At 40.1% G+C, this 23612-nt stretch overlaps 1 protein-coding gene across 2 annotated transcripts in view; it reads right to left on the bottom strand.

Annotated features, from left to right (window-relative positions):
• Positions 1–23612, bottom strand: part of LOC126285323 (protein HIRA) — a 236297-nt gene that overhangs the window by 31613 nt on the left and 181072 nt on the right. For both annotated transcript variants that reach the window (XM_049984625.1, XM_049984626.1), the window contains 4 exons: positions 13533–13709; positions 12448–12553; positions 12231–12353; positions 7999–8159 (listed from right to left, as the gene is read on the bottom strand). In XM_049984625.1, coding sequence (XP_049840582.1) covers positions 7999–8159; positions 12231–12353; positions 12448–12553; positions 13533–13709 — 567 coding nt within the window. The remainder of the gene's footprint in view (positions 1–7998; positions 8160–12230; positions 12354–12447; positions 12554–13532; positions 13710–23612) is intronic.

The following is a 23612-nucleotide window of genomic DNA, read 5'->3' as shown; positions in this document are numbered from 1 at the left end:
TCATGGTACCCCAAGTATTGTTGTAATATTTTGGGTTCCACAGATCTGATTATTAACTTTCCCTGCACACTAGCAGACCAGTATTTCTCTTTAAATTTCTTCTGGAAGTCTCCCTAACAAGAAAAATTCTCAGTATCTACGGTTCCCCATTCTGAGGCCTCTCCTAGTAGGCACCCCACAGGAAATACGATCTTTCTAGAATCTTCCCAATTATTTGGCAAAACTTCATTGAATCTTTTTAAAAATGAGTCGGATGTACATCCTCATCTGGCTTAAATTTAGGAAATTGCCTGGATAATCCTGAATTAGACACCCCCCCCCCCCCCCCCACTCCCACTGTAGCTCAGTCATTACTTTACTAGTTAATACAACATTATGTGAAGTTACTCCTTTGTCTACTTTATTCTGGATAAGTCTGAATTCCCATCAGAGGTCATCCCCAACTTTCTTGGTATTTGCAATAATCCCTCTTCTTCCATTGGCTTATCTAAGTACTTCGCCCGTGTATCACGAAGTTCAGAAGATAAAAAGGAGATAACGTTTCCAGATGATACTTTTTTGGAAACTTCCCAATCTACAAGTTCTTCCACCTGTTCCTCCAAACTATTAATATTTATGATATCAGAGTTCACTAATTTCTCTTTGAAGTTCCTTTCCACATTATCCACTCTTCTATTAATACCCTAATTTGCAATTGAGTAATTGGCATTAAGTTATCTTGCTTACCGACACTCTCAAAGTACTCAACCCTTGCTTTACAGCATAGAATTTAACATTGCACACATTTTCAAAGGATCCCCACTTTTCATTAATCTCTTATTCTACACTATTACATTTGTCTTCAATATTCAATTCTAACCTTTTTGACAGATTCTGAAAATTATCATTCTGTTTCTGCCTGAAATAGGTAAACATTTGTTTTACATGAATAGTCAAGGAAGTAGTCAATTCATCCTTTAAATCTAATTTCAAATTTTCTCCTTTACTATTTAAGGCATCAAGTTCAGTCTTCACAGCATCCATGCCTTCACATAGTTTACTAAACTCTTTGCTTTGTGAGTCGACTTTGGCATTTAGCAAACATAGGTTTGTCTACATCTACATCTACATCTACATTTATACTCCGCAAGCCACACAACGGTGTGTGGCGGAGGGGACTTTACGTGCCACTGTCATTACCTCCCTTTTCTGTTCCAGTCGCGTGCATGCTCGAATCTCTCTAAATTTCCATTTGTGATCTCCTCGAGAGGTATAAGTAGGGGGAAGCAATATATTCGATACCTCATCCAGAAACGCACCCTCTCAAAACTTGGCAAGCAAGCAAGCTACACTGCGATGCAGAGCGCCTCTTGCAGAGTCTGCCACTTGAGTTTGCTAAACATCTCCGTAACGCTATCACGGTTACCAAATAACCCTGTGACAAAACGCGCCGTGCTTCTTTGCATCTTCTCTATCTTCTCCGTCAACCCGATCTGGTACGGACTGCTTGACTATTTAGAGTTTCACTCTGGATATTTAGAGTATCCCTCTGAGCATTCAACACTTCACTATGGGTACTTAGTTGAGAATGTACTGAACCTAATTTTTCACTTAAAGTTGCATTTTGAGTATTTGAAGCTTCACTCTGGGCATCTAATTTAGAATTTAAAGTTTTGATCAGATTTACTAACTCAGACCAGTCTGGTCCTTCTTTGCTAACTCTCATAGCCATGGGTGGTTCTGAAGTTTCCTCGACCTGCTGTATGTTATCCATACTACTATAGGCTTTAGACCTTGTAAGCATTTAATGCTAATTGTAATTACTGCAGCAGTAACGGTTCACTCCACAGTATTCTGTCACACTTCTTATTACAGTAATTAAGTTCTGTTTCATGCTCACCCAGCATAGAGTTCTCACTGCGTAGGTGAGCAGATGTGGAAGCAGGGCAGCACCAGTGAACAGCAACTCGTGTCGGCAGCATTGGATGTTGGTTTCCGCGTGTGTGTGAGGGCTGTATAATCCCTGCACTGAATCTTCTTAGTCCGACTGTTCTAGGCATATTTCTTCTTGGTCTAATACAGCAAGATTTTCTCCTTATTATGCTCGGTTACTAAAGCAATACATGATAGATTTTTTCTCTTGTTTTCATCTTGAAATTCCTCTTTTCTTCTGTCCTGTCGTGGTCATCGTGTTCTAATGGTTTGGACGACTTAAAAGTGTTGAAGTATGTATGCAAACTTCCACTTCTTTAAAGAGATGACTTACTTGAGATGTTCGGCCGACCTTCCTTGCTGGTTAGCCTGCCACTGCAAACTCTTCCTCTTCTTCTCAGGAGTATGTTGCTAGTTACAAAAATTTCTCAAGACTTTTGCTACTTATAAAAATAAGTAGACATATAAAGTTTCATTGGATTCAACCAACAGTGTATATTTGAACTTCAGACATTTTACGAAATCCCACTCTTCACATAAATAAATACTGGTTCGTAAGTCTCTCGCATGTCCAAATGTCAGAAACAAAGTTAATTTACATATAAGAGAAGGTTGGCTTAATAACCATGTCCATTCTCAATATGAATCTTAATACATGTCTTCCCTTCACCATGGCTAAGAAAAAAGTTTTTAATGGTTCTTTTTCAACTATACACATTACTATAACAATGGACAAGACACAATTAGAACAGAGTAGCTTAAACACTCCATGGTTCTTTAGTCCACTTTCGCTAAACTTCCACAGATTAACTGACAAATACTTGTTGGTGCAGTTCGAGTGCTGCGTCTTCATTCTGCTCGTGACTCATTTCCAACCTGCATGCACAAACATGTGATGCACAGTGGGCAGGATTCCACTTTCTCACACTCGTATGTAAAATATCATGTGTTCAAGACGGTAGAAGGCTGAGTGGTTCTAAAATTTACATAGAAATTCTCGAATCATTACAGCAGCAGACAGTGGGTGCAAGGCACTCGCATGTATCTTCTTTAAGGCCCAGATGGCTTGCAGCACCGCCATCAGCTTCGCATCTGTCATGTACATGATGACCTTTCAGTCTCTCTTCCCCCAGATTCACGGATACAGAGGACAATGTGGCCACAACAGTTGCCAGAGGGTGTCATTAAAACACTGCAGGATGACCCAATGGAGATGGAGCCTTCGCCTCCTCTCATCCTACTGATGGATATGGACCCACCCTTTGCAGCAGTCGCCACCTTCATCATATGGTTCATGGCGGCAAGAGGTGGACGTGTACCCTTCTGGTCATTTTCTGCGGGAAAGTTTCCGCCAGACCACAGGCCAGATGGCGGGGTATGGCTGGAAGCTTGATGTCCCCTGCAGCCACAGCTTACAGCCTGGCAATGAGCTCACACTCCTGCCTTCCCCACCCTGGTCGCACTCCCTACACGGCAATGGTCTGTTGATTTGTGGGGGAGGAATGTTCTGACATAACTGCAAGCACTGGAACAAAGATGAAGAATGCAAGAGAAGAGAAGGTAGTGAAACGACATCAGCCAATGGTGTGCTGATCAGGACCACACCACAACAGGAGCAGTCTCTACAAGAGGAGAATATAAGCACCGTTCCTGCCAGCCTTGGCCACTCAGGATACAGACAGTATTAGCACATTTGTAATAAAAACTATTACTGTGATTTTGCTTGAATTGTTGTATAGCATTCTGAGAATGCAGCATCCTTTAGGCACCCTATTCGAGGTGAGTGGGCAAGACCCCACAAAACTTTTCCTTGGAATTAAAAATGTTGTTTCAAGCCCCATAATGGCATTAAAGTATCAATGACATAGCAAATATCATTACTGCTATTATATGATATAAAGGAAGCTATAAACCTAAGCCTGGCTTCCTAGAATGACATACATATGAGCATAAAGTATGCGTTACCAGGGTGTACACGTGGACAAGAAAAAAAGAATTCCCAGATTTCCCAGTTAAAAATGCACTTTTTCCCGTGTGAAAGTACACTTCTTCCTAGATGATGATAAGTGACAGTATAATTCCCTTCGGACTGTAAAAATATCAATCCTTTGAATGGTAAAGGTTTTATACATCAGTGTGAAACTCCACAGAATCAAAAACTTCACCAAAGAGAGAGAGAGAGAGAGAGAGAGAGAAAAGAAGTTTTGGAAAGCTCTGATGTGCAGCAACAGTTACGCTGCATATTTTCATATTTGACACACTGCATATGTTGGTATTTGTATGCTAGTATAGATTCAAAACAGCACGTTAGTTTCCAAAGTACTAAAATTGAGATTGAAATGCACTTTTGTAAGCTAGTCATACCTCAAGTCACATGATTTCACCCGCCAATGACAGTAGATATTCAGAGCAAAGGACACGTGACAGTCAGTCACAACAGCAACATCATTGTTAAGTAGAGTGAACACACAAATAGGAAAAGCTAATGGTTTAAATTAATGTACATAGTTTGGCTACAAGAAAAGTTAAGCTTTCACATATAATATTGGTCTTTATTGCGTTACACTTTAAGATACGCCACACAAATGTGCCAGTAAAATTTTAAATAATGACATAAAAGTCTGGTCTTCTGTGCTCAAAATTCTTCTACGTGGCTAGTCCTCAATGTGTTAAGTTTTAAATGAGAATCAAACACTCTGTAGTAGTAGTAGTAGTAGTAGTAGTAGTAGTAGAGGGGTTTTGGGCGCACGACAGCAAGGTCTTCAGCGCCCGTTCAGTAACTTAGTGAGACGCGTGTCAAGAAAAATCCCAGAACAGGAATATAAAACGGAACAGAAAACATGGGTAACAATCGTTGAAAAACATGTGCTTACCCACACCAAAGCATGGGATGAATCAGAGCGTCAGCAGTAAAACATGGACAACACAGGAAGAAAATGATAGAGGAAGCTAAAACAATATAGCAGATGGAAGTGGCTGGCTGACCGCAAGGAAAAAAGGGGAGGAGTCAGCCACTCTGCAATACACTAAAACCTCCAGCCTAAAATTTTAGGCCAGAGTCCAGACACAACACAAAACTTAAAAACCCCAGACACACACACGTATCATCAGTAGCTAAAACAGAAGGCAGATCCCCATCAACTTGTGCTTCTGCCCGTGCACACTCTGTGATTTTAGAAATTCATTGAACATTCGCACACGTAACATGAAACATCTTGCACAAAAGGAAATTTACCTTGAAACTAACACTTTTCAAAACACCATTTTCCTGCAAGCTGTTAGAAATAAGTTTTGTTTCAGCAATTGCTAGAGAGTGCCAGAGAACAGGCATTACTGCATGTGGGAAGCTACAACGATGTAGGAAGCTCATATGTTCATACATATATAGTGTTAAGAGCTCTTACATGACATCATAAAAGCAATAGAATACTCCAAGAGCATTGGAATTTCTAATACCATAATAAAATGCACAATTTGGCTTGAAGTGCACATTTTTTCATATGTCCAGATTCACAATAAACGGGGCCCCAACCTGATAATAAGATTTCAGTGTGGTTTTCTGGATGCAAATTTTCTTGGAATACAAATACTGTATTATCTCCTGTTTGGTTCTTTATTGTGGTGTAATGAAATACATGCCAGGAGATGAAAATGTGCACTTGAAATTGAGTGAACAGTTGACACTAGCTAATAGTGCAGAATGAAACCCTTTGTTTATAATAAATTGACTGCCTCTGGGGAAAGATTAATAAAAGCCACATTTATATAGCAAACCAAAAAAATAACTTCACTGTTCTGAAGGTGATTGACAGCCAAAAACAAGGAAATAAAATAAGTAAGAAAACTGAAACGAATAACCATGTGTTAGCCTTCCATAATTATGTAAATGTATTTTAATTCATTTGATAGCTTCCAGCCATAGAAATAGGCTTTGTTTTCATTTGATGTGAGAAGCATAAATGAAGAGGAAACATCAAAATCACTATATGTAAGCATGGCTCCTCCCCACTACAACCCAGACTGCTATGCGCATGTGGCAATCTGGCAACTTGAGTGCGCCAAAAAAATTTTCAGAGTAGCATCTCGCTGCTTGTTGCTACTGCTGATGAGTAGATTTTTTATCTATCCATTTTAATAATTTTATCTATAATTTATTGTTTTCATTGTTACATATTACGTACTTCAAGCTCATATGTACATCATTCTAGGAAGCCAGACTTTGGTTTTATAGCTTCCATTAAATCTTAAAATAGCACTGATGATTGTTGCTACAGAATTAATACTTCAATGCCACTATGAGGCTTTAAGCAATATTCGTATTTGCGACGGAAAGTTATGTGGACTGTGTACCACAATAGCTATTTATAACACAGCTATGACGTAATTATTTTTGACAAACAATATTGTAAGCATTATTTTTAATTGCAATTACTATTTTAAAAAATGTATTACCTTACAACACCATTGCTATCCATTCACCTCGCTTCTTCATCAAATAGGCTGTAGTAATAACTTTAAGCTGAGCATTACAGTTCATTGTCCTTTTTTAAGTGATTGTAAACACAAATAATTTTACATGGCAATATTTCTACATCATAAATAATTTTGGTTTAGTAGTTAATGTCTCCTTCACCTTCCTGAAATTTTAAATCTACAAATGTACATTTACTACAGCTATACTCTGCAAAACACCATAAGTTGATTGCAGAGGTGCTCACATTATACAGTATGTATCGTAAATATACATATTTACTGTTATGAATCTATTATTACAAAATTTTATGGATATACATTATTCCAAAATGAGCACTGGTTAATCCCACTGGTAATTCATTTCATTTGATGCACTGTAAATATTATCACAATGATACTCCATCGACGGACAATATACCATAGCAACTCTTGATAACACAGCTACACTGTACTTACTGTAATTATTTTTTCATAAACAATGCCACCTAGCCTACACTATTATATCAATGTTTATTCACTTGAACAACTGTCATGTGATATTCATTTTATTTTATTATCTCATCTATGCAATCATTTTACAGTTTATCCTGTGTATTTGTAATTATATTACAAAATGGGGAATGTATACGTCAACTACTGTAAATGTTAACCATATGTATGCTGAAATTGTTTTTTTAGAATTAAAGCCATCTATCTTGCTGTTAAGTACAGCACATGTGCGTTAAATAGGGCAGTTAGTTGTTTGAACAATTATAATAGGATATCCTACTGTTTTTACTCTTATTTCATTTTTAATCTTTGTGTAATTTATTACACATGTCTATAAAATTACAGTTTGTAAATGGTAGATATATTGCTACCCGTGCACTCTCTTGTAGCTGACATCACTTGCGACAACACACAGTACCAGTAATTAATTTGCAGTCATCTGTTGCTCACATGATACCCAAATGTTTTGTACATGTAGTGATTTTAATATGGAAGGCTTTTATATATGGCAAGAGCTCCCTCGATGCTTCAGTTCTATTGTGGATTCAATGTAACCATTTGTTTACTAATGATACTATGTATATATTCTACTCAGCCTTTGAAAATGATGTGCAATTAACACGTGTAGGGCAGCTTTTCAATAAACAATGTGGCTAAGACAATCTGAAACTTTGAGTGGAACTATCACATTGGAAATGGAAACGCTGTGTGGGTAGGGCCTCCCGTTGGGTAGACCGCTCGCCTGGTGCAAGTCTTTCAAGTTGACGCCACTTCGGCGACTTGCGTGTCGATGAGGATGAAATAATTATGATGATGATGATGATGATGATGATGATAAGGACAACACAACACCCAGTCCCTGAGAGGAGAAAATCTGTGACCCAGCCGGGAATCGAACCGGGGCTGTTAGGCATAACATTCCGTCTCTTTGACCACTCAACTACCAGGGGCGGACAAAAGAAACATTACTGTTGTTATCAAGTCAGATGAGATAACCATATTAAGTGGAACAGATGTTAAATTTATTTTGTACAACAGCCAAAACAACACAAGTCTTTTCTGAGAATTGCACAATAACACTCATCTCTAAAATTATGTTTTTATATATGACATCAATGGGAATACCTTCTTGAATGAGAAACCTGGCAAGACACATCAACCAACTGTGGTACTCCTTCGGTGAGTTGAGTGCAACACATGCTGAAAGTTGTTGTTCCAGAAAGGTTATTGTGCATAGAGGCCCAACATTTGCTCCATTAAGAAGGCGACTTGCTGTAGACGAAATCCTGTAGAAGAAAAAATGTTTTTGATGAATGTAGATGTTATTTTCACCAGAAGACAAAGTACTGTTGATAATGTGAATAACTCGACAGCATTCAGCTTTATAATACATTAATATATAGACAAAGAACAGATATATTACTCCAGATTTAAGATGGAATCAGCAAGCAATCTAGTACATTATAATAGTTAATTTTTACATAACTTCAGTAATGTAGCTATCATGGGGTATATAACAGATTTTAAGCTCTAGTGAAATGAATGCAAAAGTATAATGGTGAAGGCAGTATCTAAAAAAATAAATTTCTCATATGATGTGTTACATTAATTACTTTCAGTTAAATCACATAAACAAACTTCACTTAAAAGAGAAATTTATGAGAGACTACAAAATACATCTCACTCTGGCCTATAATGTGAAGATATCATTTATTCAACACTTTTTATCACATTATGGACAAAATTAAAAGCACTTCTTGAATGTGGTGTGATTGAAGTTAGAGTTCAATGATCATGATACACAGTGGAAAGGAGTTACAATAAGTGGTTAAACAATGGAACTGAAAAATAGGCATTTTCTCTGATTAAAGTATTTGGATGAAGTGCATGGTGTACCTGCATCAGCTGTAAAGATAATTTATTCACAGGTAATGAATTTTAACTAGGGTGAATATAGACTGAAGATGAAGCACACACTGGATGTTCAGCTGATGTCAAATAGATTTTTGGTATTATTTCATAACCACAAATAAAACAAGAACCCAATTCTTTTTGATTTTTCAACTGTAACAATGTTCAAGTGGTGGATTTTTACCTTGCCAAATTACAAGTAATAACAACAAATACTCAAAAGCACTTTTGTTTCTACCTGACAGTCAAATTGGAGATAAGTGATGTATGTTTATTAAAAGTTGTGCAAGTGATGTATGTTTATTAAAAGTTGTGCAATCAGAAAAATCCTTTATTAGTCAAGATAGGAAGACCAATTTTTTCTTTTATTGGTAAATAGTTTTGGCTATCTTAATTAGCCATCTTCAGATCTGTAATACATGGGAAACTGAGTCTAAGAAAATAATATAGTGTAAACAATTAATATAAAAACATTCTAACACAAAACCATTTTTTTATTTAGTGTGCATCACCACTTGGCACGACATATCATCATAATTTTGTTCCAGCTGCACTGCTAATTTTATAATCTGATGTCTGTAAGACAAATTTAAATCATGACAATATAATATATTATACTAATATGTGAAAAAAAAAAGTACAAGTTAAGGCTACGAGTGTTACACAAGTTTACAAGATTGTCTAGTGCCATTTATAACAACAACAGGGTGTCTACGGGGACATGGAAAAAAAATTCCTGGATTGTTACCGGATTTTTCCCAGATATCCCGTTTAAAAAATATGCTTTTTCCCAGGCAAAAATACACTTTTCCCGTGCTAAGTGACAGTAGGTTTTCCGTAGATTTTCCCTCGGAACTGTAAAACTTTTGAATACTTTGAATGGTTAGCGTTTCATACACTCGCGTAGAACTACCCAGAAAAAAAATTAAAAAAAAAAAAAAGAAAATAAAGAAAGACGGGGGAGAGAAGTTTTAGAAAGACTTTTAATGAAACAAAGGAAAGAAGTTTTGGAAAGACCTTTAATTTGCAGCAACATATACACTGCATATTTTCGTATTATGAAAGTATAAATTCGAATTGCACCAAACACAGCGCGTTAGTTTCTGAAGCACTGAAACTGAGGTTGCTATCTCCTTTTGCAGGCCAATCATATCTCATGCCACGTGATCTCGCCAGCCGATGACAACAGATATTCAGAGCATAGGATACATGTAATAGTCAGCCAATAGCAAGGTCTCTGGTTACGTAGTGAACACACAAAGAGGAAAAGTTAACCGTTTACTTTAATGTACGTAGTATAGCTACAAGAAAAGGTGCGGCCGGGGAGGGGATGGTTGGGGAGGGAGTGCGGCCGGGGAGGGGAGGGGGTGCAGCCGGGGAGAGAGGGGGCTGCGGCCGGGGAGCGGAGAGGGGGTGCGGCCGGGGAGAGGGGGGACAGCCGGGGAGAGGGGGGACAGCCGGGGAGAGGGGGGACAGCTGGGGAGAGGGGTGCACTCCTGAAATCCCCCTGACCTTAACCTCTGCTAACCTGTTCCCATTGCCTCACTTTGCCTTCTCTCTTCTGTTGTCACCACTCCTTCACCATCTAGATCATGCATGCATGCACCTACTCACTCACCCACTCACTCACTCACACACGCCCCTCCCTCCCTCTGCTCTTCCCCTTTCTCAATCCCTCTCCCTTCTCTCTCCCCTCCTTTTCCCTCTCTTCCCATTTTTCCCCTTAGTACACCTCTCTCTCTTCCTACACCTCTTTTTATTATATTCTTTCCCTCTTGTGTGGCCACGAAGTCATCTCTTTCTCGCTACCCCTTCCTTGTGTCCTTCCCTACCCCATTCCTCATCTCCATCAGCACAAGGAACTGTTTTCAATACTCGAATATTAGTAATCAGTCTTACCGTGGCCATGGTAGTGTGCTTATGTTGTTGTGTGTGTGAATGTGTGTACCATTGCTTTAAAAAGAACTAGTACTCAAAAGCTAGTGTGAATTGTATTTTCTATGTGTAACAGTGCTCCATGCATTGAACTGCTATAGGTGAGTGGTTGTCTTTCTTTTATTTTACATACTGCCTCATCCAGGAATTTCCATTAGTGTTTTACCTTCACGCTTTCATCACTCACAGTTTTTCTCTTCTACTTTATTCATTTTCCCTGTTTCAGACAAACATTGCCTAATGCTTCCTCTGAAACTGTCAACAACCTCAAGTTGTTTCAATTTATCCAGTTTATTAAGCCTTAATCTGCTGCTTATAACCCATAAATTATGGCGTGTCTACACCTGACCCAGGAAAAATCTAATAGTTTAACATTTGATTCTGAAATCTGAAATATTTCAGTGTCTTAACATATCATCCATATATAAAATCTTTTTACATAATACTTAAATCAAGTGTTAGTGACAATCAACTTACGCAAAACTTGTGCAAAATTCTACCGAGCACTTACCTCTTTCATTCCTTTCCTCCAAACCATGGTCTCCTACTACTTTTTCTTCTCCCCCTCTGGAATACCATCGAGTTCCAGTACCCCATTACAATTAACTTTCTGTCTCCCTTTTTACTTTCATCATACATTCTCTCAATCATTTCATTACCTGCAGAGCAAGTTGGCATTTAAAGTTGTACTACTGTGGCTTGGGTTGACTGCGATACTTCGCTCACTGCGCTCTTCATGCTAGTTGACCACTTTTCCTCCTTTCTTGTTCATTATTGGACGTGCTCCTGCATTATCCCTTCTTGATTTTCTATATATGTATTACTGTGCCAACTTGAACAGAAGCCCTATTCTTCCTGCCACTGCACTTCGCTAATTACCTCCGAATCTAACTTCAACCTACTCATTTCTCATTTTGAATTCTCCACCTACCTACTCAATTAACACATCTAATATGCCATGCTTTACCCCAAAGAATGCCAGTTCCGTTTTTCCTGATGACAACAACTTCTTGAGTAGTTCTGCCCGAAGGACAATATAGGGGACTATTTTACCTCCAGGACATTTTACCCAGGAGGATGTCATCATCATTAAATCATATAAAAAAACCTCAGGAAAAATTATGACTGTAGTTTCCCCTCTGTTTTAGTCCTTTGCAGTAACAGCACAATACAAAGGCAGATCAGCCAATGATCTAGACTGTTGCTTCTGCCACTACTGAAATGGCTGCTACTCCTCAGGATGCACAAGTACGTCTGCTCTCTCCATAAATACCCCTCCACTGTGGTTGAACCAATGGTATGATAAGTTGTATAGATGTGGCACATGAGCCTCCACACCTTGGTAAGGTCCATAGTTCACCAAATAAAAGACAAAAACTTAGCACTTAGCTTTCAGAATGAAACAACTACTGAGCAAAACTGCTAGAAGAATTTACTCAGTTAAATCAAATATTAACAAAATATGAATGTTATTAGTAACTGAAGTTTACATTTATTTGTTCACAACATACCCTTTAATGTGAGACTGCAAAGAAGCAAGTGGAAGCAATTTGTTTTCTTGTGGCAGCAGCTGAGTGAATGTACGCTGAGCACAAGAGCGCTGGACTGCATCTAAGCTGTCACCCATTAATAACCTGGTGAACAAGACATGGCACACAAATTTTGTCATCATGGATGTATAAAAAAAAAACAACCAAAATAAATATCTGAGATTTATATTCCTCCTACCAGCAACTTAGATCACTGGAGAACATGAATGCTTTTCCTGTTGATAGTGATATTATAGGGCAGCCTTTCTCTGTTACTGTACAACTCAAAATTGTGACAACAGAGCCTGTAAAGATAGGAAAAATAATTACTGTAAGATAAGAGCCTAAATAATATTGAGATATAGTAAATGAGGACAACTATAGAAGCACACATATCGAGCTGAAAGTTTACTTACCTTCATTCCACATGCTTTTTACATCAGATGATTGAAACACAAGTAAAACTTTTCATTTTCTTCACGATTTATAATTATTCCCCCCACAGTCAATAATTTTTATTTTATATTTATTTATTTTGTTAATTATATTGACTTTTGTCTGGTGACACATGTGATGGTAAATTGAAAGTGACTCAGCAGTGGAGAATGTGATAATATATCCAAAGTGATAACCATGTGGAAGAATATATTGGAGTGCGGAACACAGAGATGGTAAATTTATGTCATGAGTCAGCTTTTTCCCATGAAATGCATGGACCCTGCTTTCTCAAGTGGTGATAAATCATTTTAAGAATATTTACAAATTGTGTTAAAAATTATCCAGTGCTGATGTGCTGTTAACCTTTAATTTATCCACTCTCATAGAGCATATAATGTTATGAAATGCAGCCATCTGCTGTCTTCTTTTTCCTTTTAAAGACTTCTTCATAAGCCTTTATTGTTTATTTTCATTACTGTATGATTTATGGGTGGTTCTGTATCACTGTAACTCCATAGAATGCAAGAAAGTGATCAGTTTTGTAATTTTTTAGTAAATGGAATCCCTTAAAAACGTATTTTAAAAAACTTGACACTTGCAATACATACAAAGTTCTAGAGACACCTCTTCTGATACTCCAAAGAATCTATACTCTTCATCGCAGGTCCAAAACATACTGGCAATGATGAAAAGACTGTGTAATGAGCACCTCAGTTGTAAGGTTTGAAAAAGTCAACTACCAAGTAATTTTAATAAGACCATGGCAGCAATGAACTGATCTCTTCAACACACCAGGCAACATAATATTAAAAAGAAGTTGCAGTGACTGCAAACGATTCTGTGTACCTGGTTCAGAACGCATAATAGGCATCAGCGATTCATTCTTGATGAGGCAACGGCTTTTCTCAAAGTCCCATACACTAATGCAGCCATTGCTTGTGATAACCATAACATGCTGAAGCCCTGAAAGCACCAAACGGGATGGAGCCGCTGACAGCACGAGAGGCGGGAAAGGTCGTCTTCCTGCAACGAAATACGTATGGATCCACTGCAGGTTTACTGTGTTTTACATCAGCTCTGATTTTAGGCTGTGGAAAATGACATCAAAATTTAAAAATTGCAAGAGAACATTGAATCTTCTATATAAATGTATTCCTCCTCATATGCTCCTCACTTCTGACAGGACATTTCAAAGTTCATAATATAAACAGTATAGAGTAAACTTTAATTATACTTCACCCATTATAACAACTTCGCATAAGCTTTTATTTCCATATTAGCTATGAAAAAATGAAAAGATGACAAACTGTATTTCACTGAAACATGCAAAAGTAAGTCTAATAACATATACGAAAATAAGAATGTGAGTGACATAGTATGAACAGCATAGTGAAAGCAGTATCATAGGCAAAATAGATATGAAGTCAATCCCCACCAAGTAGTACAAGTTATTTGCCCATTAGCTCCATAGATGTTAATGAGACAGAAATAGTGTTTGGATAGAGAAAATAAACTATTCAGATAGTTAAAGCAGGAAAAATGTTGATTGTGATGGGAAACTGCGATTTGATAGTAGGAAAAGAAAGAGAAGGAAAAATTGTTTGTTCCAGCCCCTGGCACACAGGTTGCCCAGCGTGACAGGCATGATGGTTGCAGTGGTATCGGCCTGCTTTATCCATCTGCTTTGTATGGTGGCTTGTACATCAGAGCAAATAAATGATTTTCAAGTACCTGATATGTAGTCTGCCCTGCACGAGAGGTGTATTGTGGGAGTAGTTACCAGCCTGCTTTAAAGAACTCTACTGCGAGGGGCTACACATGCTAGTGTGCATGGCAGGGGACAGATTGAGATGGATAGAGGAAGGAATGGACAAAGCGAGGAGAGGAGGGGATGGACAGAGCAAGGAGAGGGGGGAACGGATAGCGAAAGGGGGGGTGGGGAGATGCACGAGACAGGTGGAAGGGGTAGTGGGCAAGTAGAAATGGAAAAATGGGGGGAGGAACATGAAGAGTGGAGAAGGAAGATATGGTCAGAGGGAGGTGGAGAAATGTATGGGCAGAGGGAGGGGAAGGAAGTAATGGACACAGAGAGGGTAAGGAGGAGATGAAGAGACGAGGGAGTGGAGAGGAGGAGATAGGTAGAGGTGAGACAATGATGTGGACAGACAGAGGGAGGAAGAAGTGAACACAGAGAGGGACAGGACAACATGGGTTCAACATGTGTATCAAATGCTTCTGCAGGCGAAGCTGCTGGGAAGGTTGGTATAACAGAAAGGCAGAAATTTTGAAACAGATTTTAAACTGCAGAGCATGTCCAGATGAAGATGTGGGCTATGACAAATTACGAACTGCAAATTACGATTCATGAGATAAGACTTGAATGAAAAGAGAGAACCAGAGATTATTGGCAGTTTCAAATGGAGTATTAGGCAACGATAGACTGAAACAGAGGAAAATAATACAATAGAAGACAAGTGGGTAGTTCTGCGAGGTTAAATATGTGCTCTGATTTTGTGCCACAGTTGATGATTCATCCTGCTCAGCAGGTAGTGCCAAACTTCCAGTTTTCTCACTGCAGTGACGGGACACAGGGGATCTAAGGAGCCGACTATGGGCATCACTGGTGTTGACAAGTGGAAGTCCAGTGGCAACTATGGGTACTCTGGACTGGAAGAGTAAAATAAACAGAACTTGGAGTTAGGTCTGAAGAAGACCAGTTGACAGCTGAGTGGAATGTCACCAAGCAGAGAGCAATGCCCACTTTATGAAGCACTGATCACTCAATGACTGCGTCATAGTGCTGTGTGCCCTGCATGACAGACTCCGCACATGAAACTCCCATATTTGACAGCCCTCTTCTTTGTTGTCTATTTGGCATCGCACATCAATACTATCCCCTCCAGTGGCTTATAGTTGGCTACAGAAATGCACGCTTCTGACAGACGCCGATAGCCATAATGCGGGGCCCAGTGTATCCAATGATGCACGCCTGCCAAGCCATGTCTTCGGTGGCTCCATCTACAAGAGTACCCTACTGTCATGATATAGGATGGCCAGCAGCAGCTACATGGTTCAGTCTCAATCACAGTCTTCAATGGTCTTCAGTCTTAGGCAGCCTCTGATGGTTCCTTTATGCATTAGTAGCAGGAGCCTCACACTACACGATGCTCTTTAGCTTCTTCTAATAACTGGATTTTACTGCTGTTTTTTCATTTGTAAAGTGTCTTCGCAATTCCTGGAGACAGCTGCAAGTTATGTAAAACTTCTGTTAACCATATTTAATCATTTCTGCTCTTATCCAGCTTGCTTACAATGACAGATGCTGCACTACTCTGTAACCCACCTCTCCTCATCATTCTGTAAGGAGTAGTACATAAGTAACCTGGCGACAAGATGTTTTTGTTCGCACATGTTGCTATCTTTTCACTTTACTGTTGTCTTTTTGGTTGCTTTTGTCACTTGTGGGCGTGTATGCTTTGTCCCCTGTGTTTGCTTGCTTGTGCTATTTATGTTCCAGGTTCTATGATTGCTGCTTTTGCACCCCCTTTTTTCTGGGCAATTTTATATTGCTTTTTGCGCCTTTGTGCATTGCTTGGTTCCAAATGACTACCATGCCACAATTGCCTGCTGTGTGAGGCAACGAAGAATGCATGTGCTTGAAGTGATGAATCACTTCAAGATGGTGGAGATGGGTTCAAAACTGACGTTGGGAACAATTGCAGCACCACCGTCCAACCGGCTGTGTGTGTGTGTGTGTGTGTGTGTGTGTGTGTGTGTGTGTGTGTGTGTGTGTGTGTGTGTGCTGCCATTCTGCGAGTTTGATAAGATGAATGAAGACTGTAATGTATTCCTTGGATAGTTCAAATTCTTAGTCCTTGAATATGGTGGGAGTAACTACTTATAGGCAGTGTGGCAAACTCTTTCCCACTTTGTGCCCAGAACATGTAAAATATGAAGACCTACTACAGGTGCTTACAAAGTGTTACGAGGATAGAATACAAGTGGTGGATGCCCGTTACAAACCATTTAGGTTGAGTACGCAACATGGACAGACATACCATCACTGCGTAACTGATTTGCAGGGCCTTACTAGACAGTGTAGATTCAAACGTGACTGAGGCAAATACTACAGTGATGGAATGATTTGTGATGCCATCACGTGCAGTATAGCCAACTCATGATTTCGGGAAAAAAATTCTTAAATACCCACACTCTTTGTTGCAACAGATTCTGCAAATTCTTGACTATTAAGATTCCTGCAAAAGCACAGCAGATAGTTTTGAGTTACCACCTTGTCTCATAAAGTGATTGAAAAGAGAAACAACATCTACTGTGTGCACTCTTTTATCTGTATGTGGAGATGGTGTGGACTATATATGGACATGTGGTGGCAAAAAAACAGCAACAAAATACAAAAGGGAGTTCGTTGGCTGTGACTGACGGGTGGAGCTTTGTTGGTACACATTTTGAAGGTGCAGTGAACTACTCAGAGCAATAGTGTCAACAACATTGTCAAGTCTGGAACAAATGAAGACTCTCCTTGAACTGACTTACTCAGAAGATAAACACTGCTTGAAAACTTCATTGTTGTTGAGATTTGTGATAGTCATTATACTGAACATTATAATAAAATGTTTGTTTGACTGAGTTATTCAAATATAGAAGAATCACTGAAGAAAGGAGTTAATTGATTTCCAGAAGTTGAAAGATGCTTTGATTAATGATCAATGCCTTGTTTATTTTGATCCAGCCAAACTGGAGGTCTTGGTTGTGGACACTTCCTCTTATGGTATTAGTGCAGTTCCGTCGCATACATTTGGTCATCTTGACAGGCCACTTATCTTTGCTATGAAGTTGTTGTCCAAAGCTCAGTGTAATTACTTGAAAATTGAAAAGGAGGCTCTTGCCATTGTATATCGTGTAACTACGTTTCACCAGAATCTCCATGGCAGAAAAGTTTACTTGGTGTCTGACCATAACCCTCTTCAATCTTTGTTTAGTCCTTCTCATTCAGTCCAAAATCGCACAGTGCAGAAGCTACAATGGTGGGCTATTCTTTTGTCAAATTACTAATATGAGATTGTGTATCAGCTCACAACTAAGCATGCCAACACAGAAGCTTCTTCTCGCCTCTCTGTTGGCCCAGATTCAGCATTTAATGAGTCTTGTTGCAACATTGATGCACGAGACACAGATGCTTTGCATAGCTTTCCACTTAGCCACTGGAAAATTGCTCAGGCTGCAGCAGCGGAACCCAATTTGCAGATTCAGTCACACTCTGGCCGCATTCAGCCAAAGATTTGTAGTTATGTTGTTCACTGATACTCTGCCCATCAGCACAAAACTTTCCGTTCACCAATGCATCAGTTTGATTCGCATGGATAATGACCATATGTTGTCATTCCCCAGGCTCTCCACTCTGACACATTTCATTTGCTACACCATGCCCACTGTGGCATCATTCGCACCTTGCATCTGGTGTGGCATTACTGCAATTGGCACAGAGTCAATACGCATATTGAACAGATGACTTCTCAGTGCCAATCCTGTGCTGAACATCAGTCAGCCCTGTGTCAGCAGTTCTTTGAACGACCAAACCACAAGCACGTTGGTGATTTATGCACTTAGATTTCAGGAGTCCTTCCTGGAATACACATTAGCTCATCTTTGCTAATGATTTCAGCAAATTTCCCTTTGTGGTTCCTATGCTCTCTACTATGACGACTCGCTCCACAATCCAGGCCTTCGCATCGATCTTCTGCCTCGAGTAATTGCCTACTGTGATTATGTCTCACAATGGACCTCAATTTATTTGCACTGAGTGTGAACAGTTTTGCACCACCTCCGGCATCAACTACCATGAGTGCATCATTCCACCCACAATACAACAGTGAAGCTGATTGCTGTGTAGAAACATCTACACACTGGATGGACAAACTTCATACCTCTCACACACGACATCTAACTCTGCTACTATTCTTTTATTTCTACCATTCCCCATCACACAACAGACAACCACTGGCAGAGTTGATATGTGGACAGCACCACCACACTTTGCTTTAGTTGCTGCACCTGCCACAGCGAGTGATGCCCATTTCACCCACTGAGGCAAAGTATCACACTAATGATATGGTGTTTTACAGATTGTATGGCACATGAAGGCACTGGGAGCATGGCATCATAGTATGACTTCTTGGACATTATATGTTTTTACTGCAAGAACTGAAAGGATTGCTCAGGTGCCACCACAATCAAATTATTCTATGTAAATTGTTTGATCCTGCTGCAAGCTTTGTGCTTTCAGATTCCATGCCCACTTGGATGCAGCAGCCCTCATTGCATCCAGCTCCCGGCGACCCCACATCATCAGTGCCAGTCCTGGAGCCAATGGAAGTAAATGCCCTTCTATGGACATCACTATCTTGACAGTCACCACTGCCTGGGAATGGGACCCTCTTCCTGGTAGCTGTCCCACATGCCACTAAAGAGCCCTTTGCAGTTGTTGAGGTGCTCTGTCTTCATTTGCTGTTCTGCCTCTGGATGTGGATACACCCTCTCTGCCAGTTTTTTTGGTTGATGTTCCCAGGCAGGATGAGCGTATGCTGGGGCATGGACAGGTTCTCAGCACCAGCCTTCGGTTTTGCTCCCATCTCCTCATGTGCAACCAGCCCTCCAGCCAGTTATCATTCGCTCATCCACAGTACACAGTGATGGTTAGGTGGTTTGGGGGGAGGGTTGCAAAACCACATAGTGACACTACACTCCTGGCATCTCACAATCAGAAACAGAAACACATGTTTTCAACAGATGTCAATAGCAGTTGCATGATGACCTGTCAGATCCAATGATGTGCATCTGCTGAGCCATGCTTTCAGTGGCTGTGACTAAGAATGTCTTCTGCTGCCATGATATAGGATGGCTAGTGGCAGCTGCACTGCCCAGTCTCAATAACAGTCTTCAGTGTCAGTCAGCCTTCGAAAGTTCACTTGTGCGTTAGTAGCAAGAGACTCACACTGCACGATGCTTTTTTCTTCTTGTAACAACATCATAGTTATCAGCACCTTGCTGAAAAGTCTGCACGCTAATCTCATGGGGGGGGGGGGGGGGGGGGGGGATGAAGGCTGATCCCACATGCAGAGCAGTTTATAATGTATTAAAGTCTGCCTCCCTTCACCACCAATTTAGGAATGAGGCCTGACAGTTCACAAAATTTCACCGCAGGAATCAGCATCTGCAAGGATGGTGGGGAGATCTCCATCAAGACTAAGGGCCGCCCTAATATCAGTATTATACATACGTTGCCAAGATACGTTGAACTGAAAGTGGCATGCCATGAACTTCACAGAGTGGTGGATCCTCCCACTGGAGGAGGAAGCCATGTGTTAAAGGGCTATGTCCAATGTGCAGTCTGGTAAGTAGGACCTCCTTCCAGTGTTGAGGCTGATGAAGTCTGCCATGCCTGTGTGGTCGATTTGAATGAGCGCAGTTTGTTTTCTGTCACCTGCAACCATTCAGTCTCCCACTGACACAAGATGCATCTATCAGAAAATGAGATAGTAGTGTCCAACTGGATGGGATACTGATGGACAACACCATGTCGACATGCTTCCTTTGCAGCTTTATCAGCCATGTCGTTTCCCTGTGCCCCAATGTGGCCAGGTACCCAGCAAAAGATCACCTCCTTGCCATGATGTTGGAGTTGCTGTAAGGAGTCATGGATGAGCTGAATCATCTGGTCTACTGGATACATTTGGTGAAGTCCTTGCAGTGCACAAAGTGAGTTGGAACGGACAAGAAATATTGTACAGTGGTGTCTGTAAACGCTCTCTAGTGCCATTGGAATGCCATATAATTCCACATCATAATTTGTAAATTCTTCCGGAAGACATACTTTAAAAACCCTACCAGAGAAAACAGCAGAACAACTGAGGACATTCTCTTGCTGGAATCAATCTGTATAAACTGTGATAAAACTTTGGTACATACTTGGAGTGGACAAAAACAAAGTTGTAAAAACATAATCTGGAGTACAAGTTTTCTTGTACTGTGTCAAGCTTAAAATCACTTTGGGCCTCTGAAGACAACTAAGCGGCAATGCGTTCTATCCCTGGGTGTGTATTTTGATGCCTGATATCCAGATCCTTGAGACAGTTTGTAGGATGTTTCCCAAATGGCTTGGTCGCATGGGGTCAATTCCTGAACAGCCATTCAAAGGTGTGTTGGACCACATCATTAAATGCCAATGACTGATGTGATTCTGAGATTTTCAGCACCTGCTGAGGCAAAAGGATGTGTCACTGAATCCAAGTGGTGGTTCACCAGCCACTGCACACAGACTCTGAAGTGGGCTGGTCTGAAAGGCACCAGTTGGTATCAAAATGTCTTCATGGTGGATAGTGTCTAACACCTTGAAGTAGGAAATATGGGCTGATCCGTAGACTACGCTGCCATACTCTAAATGTGATTGAACAAATGTGCTATAAAACTTCAAGAGACAGGACCTGTGGAAGTAAGCAGATTCAGACTGGTTTTTCCTGGACCAGGACCTGTAATTCTTTCAAATGCGAGTGATATCCATTTAAATTCCACTGCAACAAATATGTTCCTGTGGAGGCCACTGTTTAGTGAAGGTTGTTCTTATCTTTCTTCCACGGAAGTAGTGATTTACAGGGGAGATCAGAGGGAACATTTGCTGGTTCCCGACACTCTGGTTCCTGCAGCTGCAAATCCATATCCTCAAGAGCAGAGTCCCCATCAGAGAGGGAGAGCTCACCAATCTAAAGGTTTAACTACCACTTTCTTGGATTTGGAACTACTTTTCAAAGTATGTTTTCTTTACTTATGGGAGGAGCTGTTTGCCTTGTGAACATACAAAGGGGAGATGATCTCAGAGGTTCCCTCTGTCCGCTTGATTACAATGAAAGTGTCATGGCACACTAATGGTCTGTTACTACAATTCTGTGTCTTCTTTTTAGGAGGACTGACCAACCGAGCTCTCTTTGAGGATTGGGTGTAAGTACTACCTGATGGTACACCGGTCCCGTCAGTAGTAGTAGTAGTTTGATGAGACAAGATGCTATGGTAACAACCGTCAACTCAGGCGGAGATCTACACGCCTGAGCAAGCCTTGTACAACTGGGGGAGGGGCAGCAGGTGCCCCAGAGGTTTCGAACTAGAGATTGTTTTACAATAACATCCATTCACCTCATCAATATGTAGCACACCTTGAGGTTGAGGGGCTTTTTATAAAGGTGGGTATACCTTCCTCATGGTCCACGTGGTGAAGCTGAAACCCCCGTTCTCCGAAACAGACAACATTCCACCGCTGCGCCACTCGGTGGTCGCTGAAGCATGCCCACAGCTCAGGAACCCTGGAATCGCCAATCCTGTACTCAGCAAATGAATGCTGAGCCCCTTTGGAGATTTCTGCTCCTGTCCACTTCCCTAGGACGACAGATGCTGCACCACTCTGTAGCCCATCTCGCCTTACAGTTGCGTACGAAATACTGCACAACAGTTTAGAATGAATTGTCTGAATGTGCCTCCCAGTAATGTTATTTATCTTAATTCATAAGTGTGGTTAGCAAGCGTGTCAGTTTCATTTCTATCCTCTCCTTTTCTTTTTGAGGATTTTGAGATGTTCGACCTAGAGCTCAATTACTTCACAGATTTTTTTGTAATGTACATATGAAGTGTGAATTAATTCTACTGTTAACTGAAATGACCCCACTCACTGAAGAATTTTGCCCAGTTGATCTGAGAATTTAAAAGGGAAGACGTTACAATTTAAAAGGGAAGACATTACAGTTTTTGTGGTTACTATGTCATTTTGATACACATCTTTTTGGGAGTGCTTTTATTGATATTTGATGACTGTAACCAAGTAGAAAAGGTTGATGAAAATTGTGTGACCATTTAAACATATCTGCACCCTCACAATCCTCACACACTTCCACTTCTCAGCCTGTTGCTACTGCTAAACCATCATTTCAAATAGCAGGGGCAGCAGGGGGTCAAACAGTCTAGAGGACAAAGCACGGTAGAAATCTATGGGTAACAAATGAGCTACTGAAATTAAATGATCAAAGGAGAAAATGCAGCAAACAAAGCAGGCAAAAAGGCATACAGACATCTAAACATTGAGATTGACAGAAAGTGCTAAATGGTGAAACATAAATGGCTAGGAGAGAAATGCTATGGTTGATACATGTTGCAAAGAGGCTAATTCAGCAGATCTTTGGAGAAAAGAGAAGCACCTGTATGATTATTAAAATCTCACATGGGAAACCAGAACTAAGCAAAGAATTGGAAATTGAAAGGTTGAAGGAAAGTTTGAAAGAATATGTTACCGGAGTTAGACAATGGAAACAAACTTGAATACAATATTATATAAATGAAAGAGGAAGGTGAGATATGATATTGTGAAAAGAATTTGACAGAGCACAACATTTTGTTGGAATTATTAAGATACTTAGGACAGCCAGCCATAGCAATACTATGGGCTTTGTGTCCAAGATATATGAGACAGGCAAAATACCCTCAGATTTCAAGAATAATTTCAGTTCAAAAAATGATGGCGCTGACAAGTATGAACCATCGGTTTAGAAAGTCATGGTTCCAAAATACTGGAACAGACAATTTACACAAGAATGGCTAATTCTCAGGGAAGATCTGGACAAATATAGGAATATGCAAGGCAATAGTGACCCTATCTATGATTTATCCTACAAGACAGGTTGAAGAAAGGCAAAGCTATACTTACAGCATTTGCTAATGTAAAGAAAGCTTTTGACAATAAAACAAAGCATGTGATTGGTTATATCCAGCTTGTAAAGAAATCAAAGTCCAGTTATAAGCGTTTAAGGACATGAAAGAGAAGCAGTAGTTGAAAAAAGGAGTGAGACAAGACTATAGCCTATCCCTGAT

Source organism: Schistocerca gregaria, chromosome 8, assembly GCF_023897955.1.
Source record: "Schistocerca gregaria isolate iqSchGreg1 chromosome 8, iqSchGreg1.2, whole genome shotgun sequence".
Lineage (NCBI taxonomy): Eukaryota > Metazoa > Arthropoda > Insecta > Orthoptera > Acrididae > Schistocerca > Schistocerca gregaria.
Note: the sequence above shows the minus strand (reverse complement) of the source record. Positions and strands in the feature narration are given on the sequence as shown.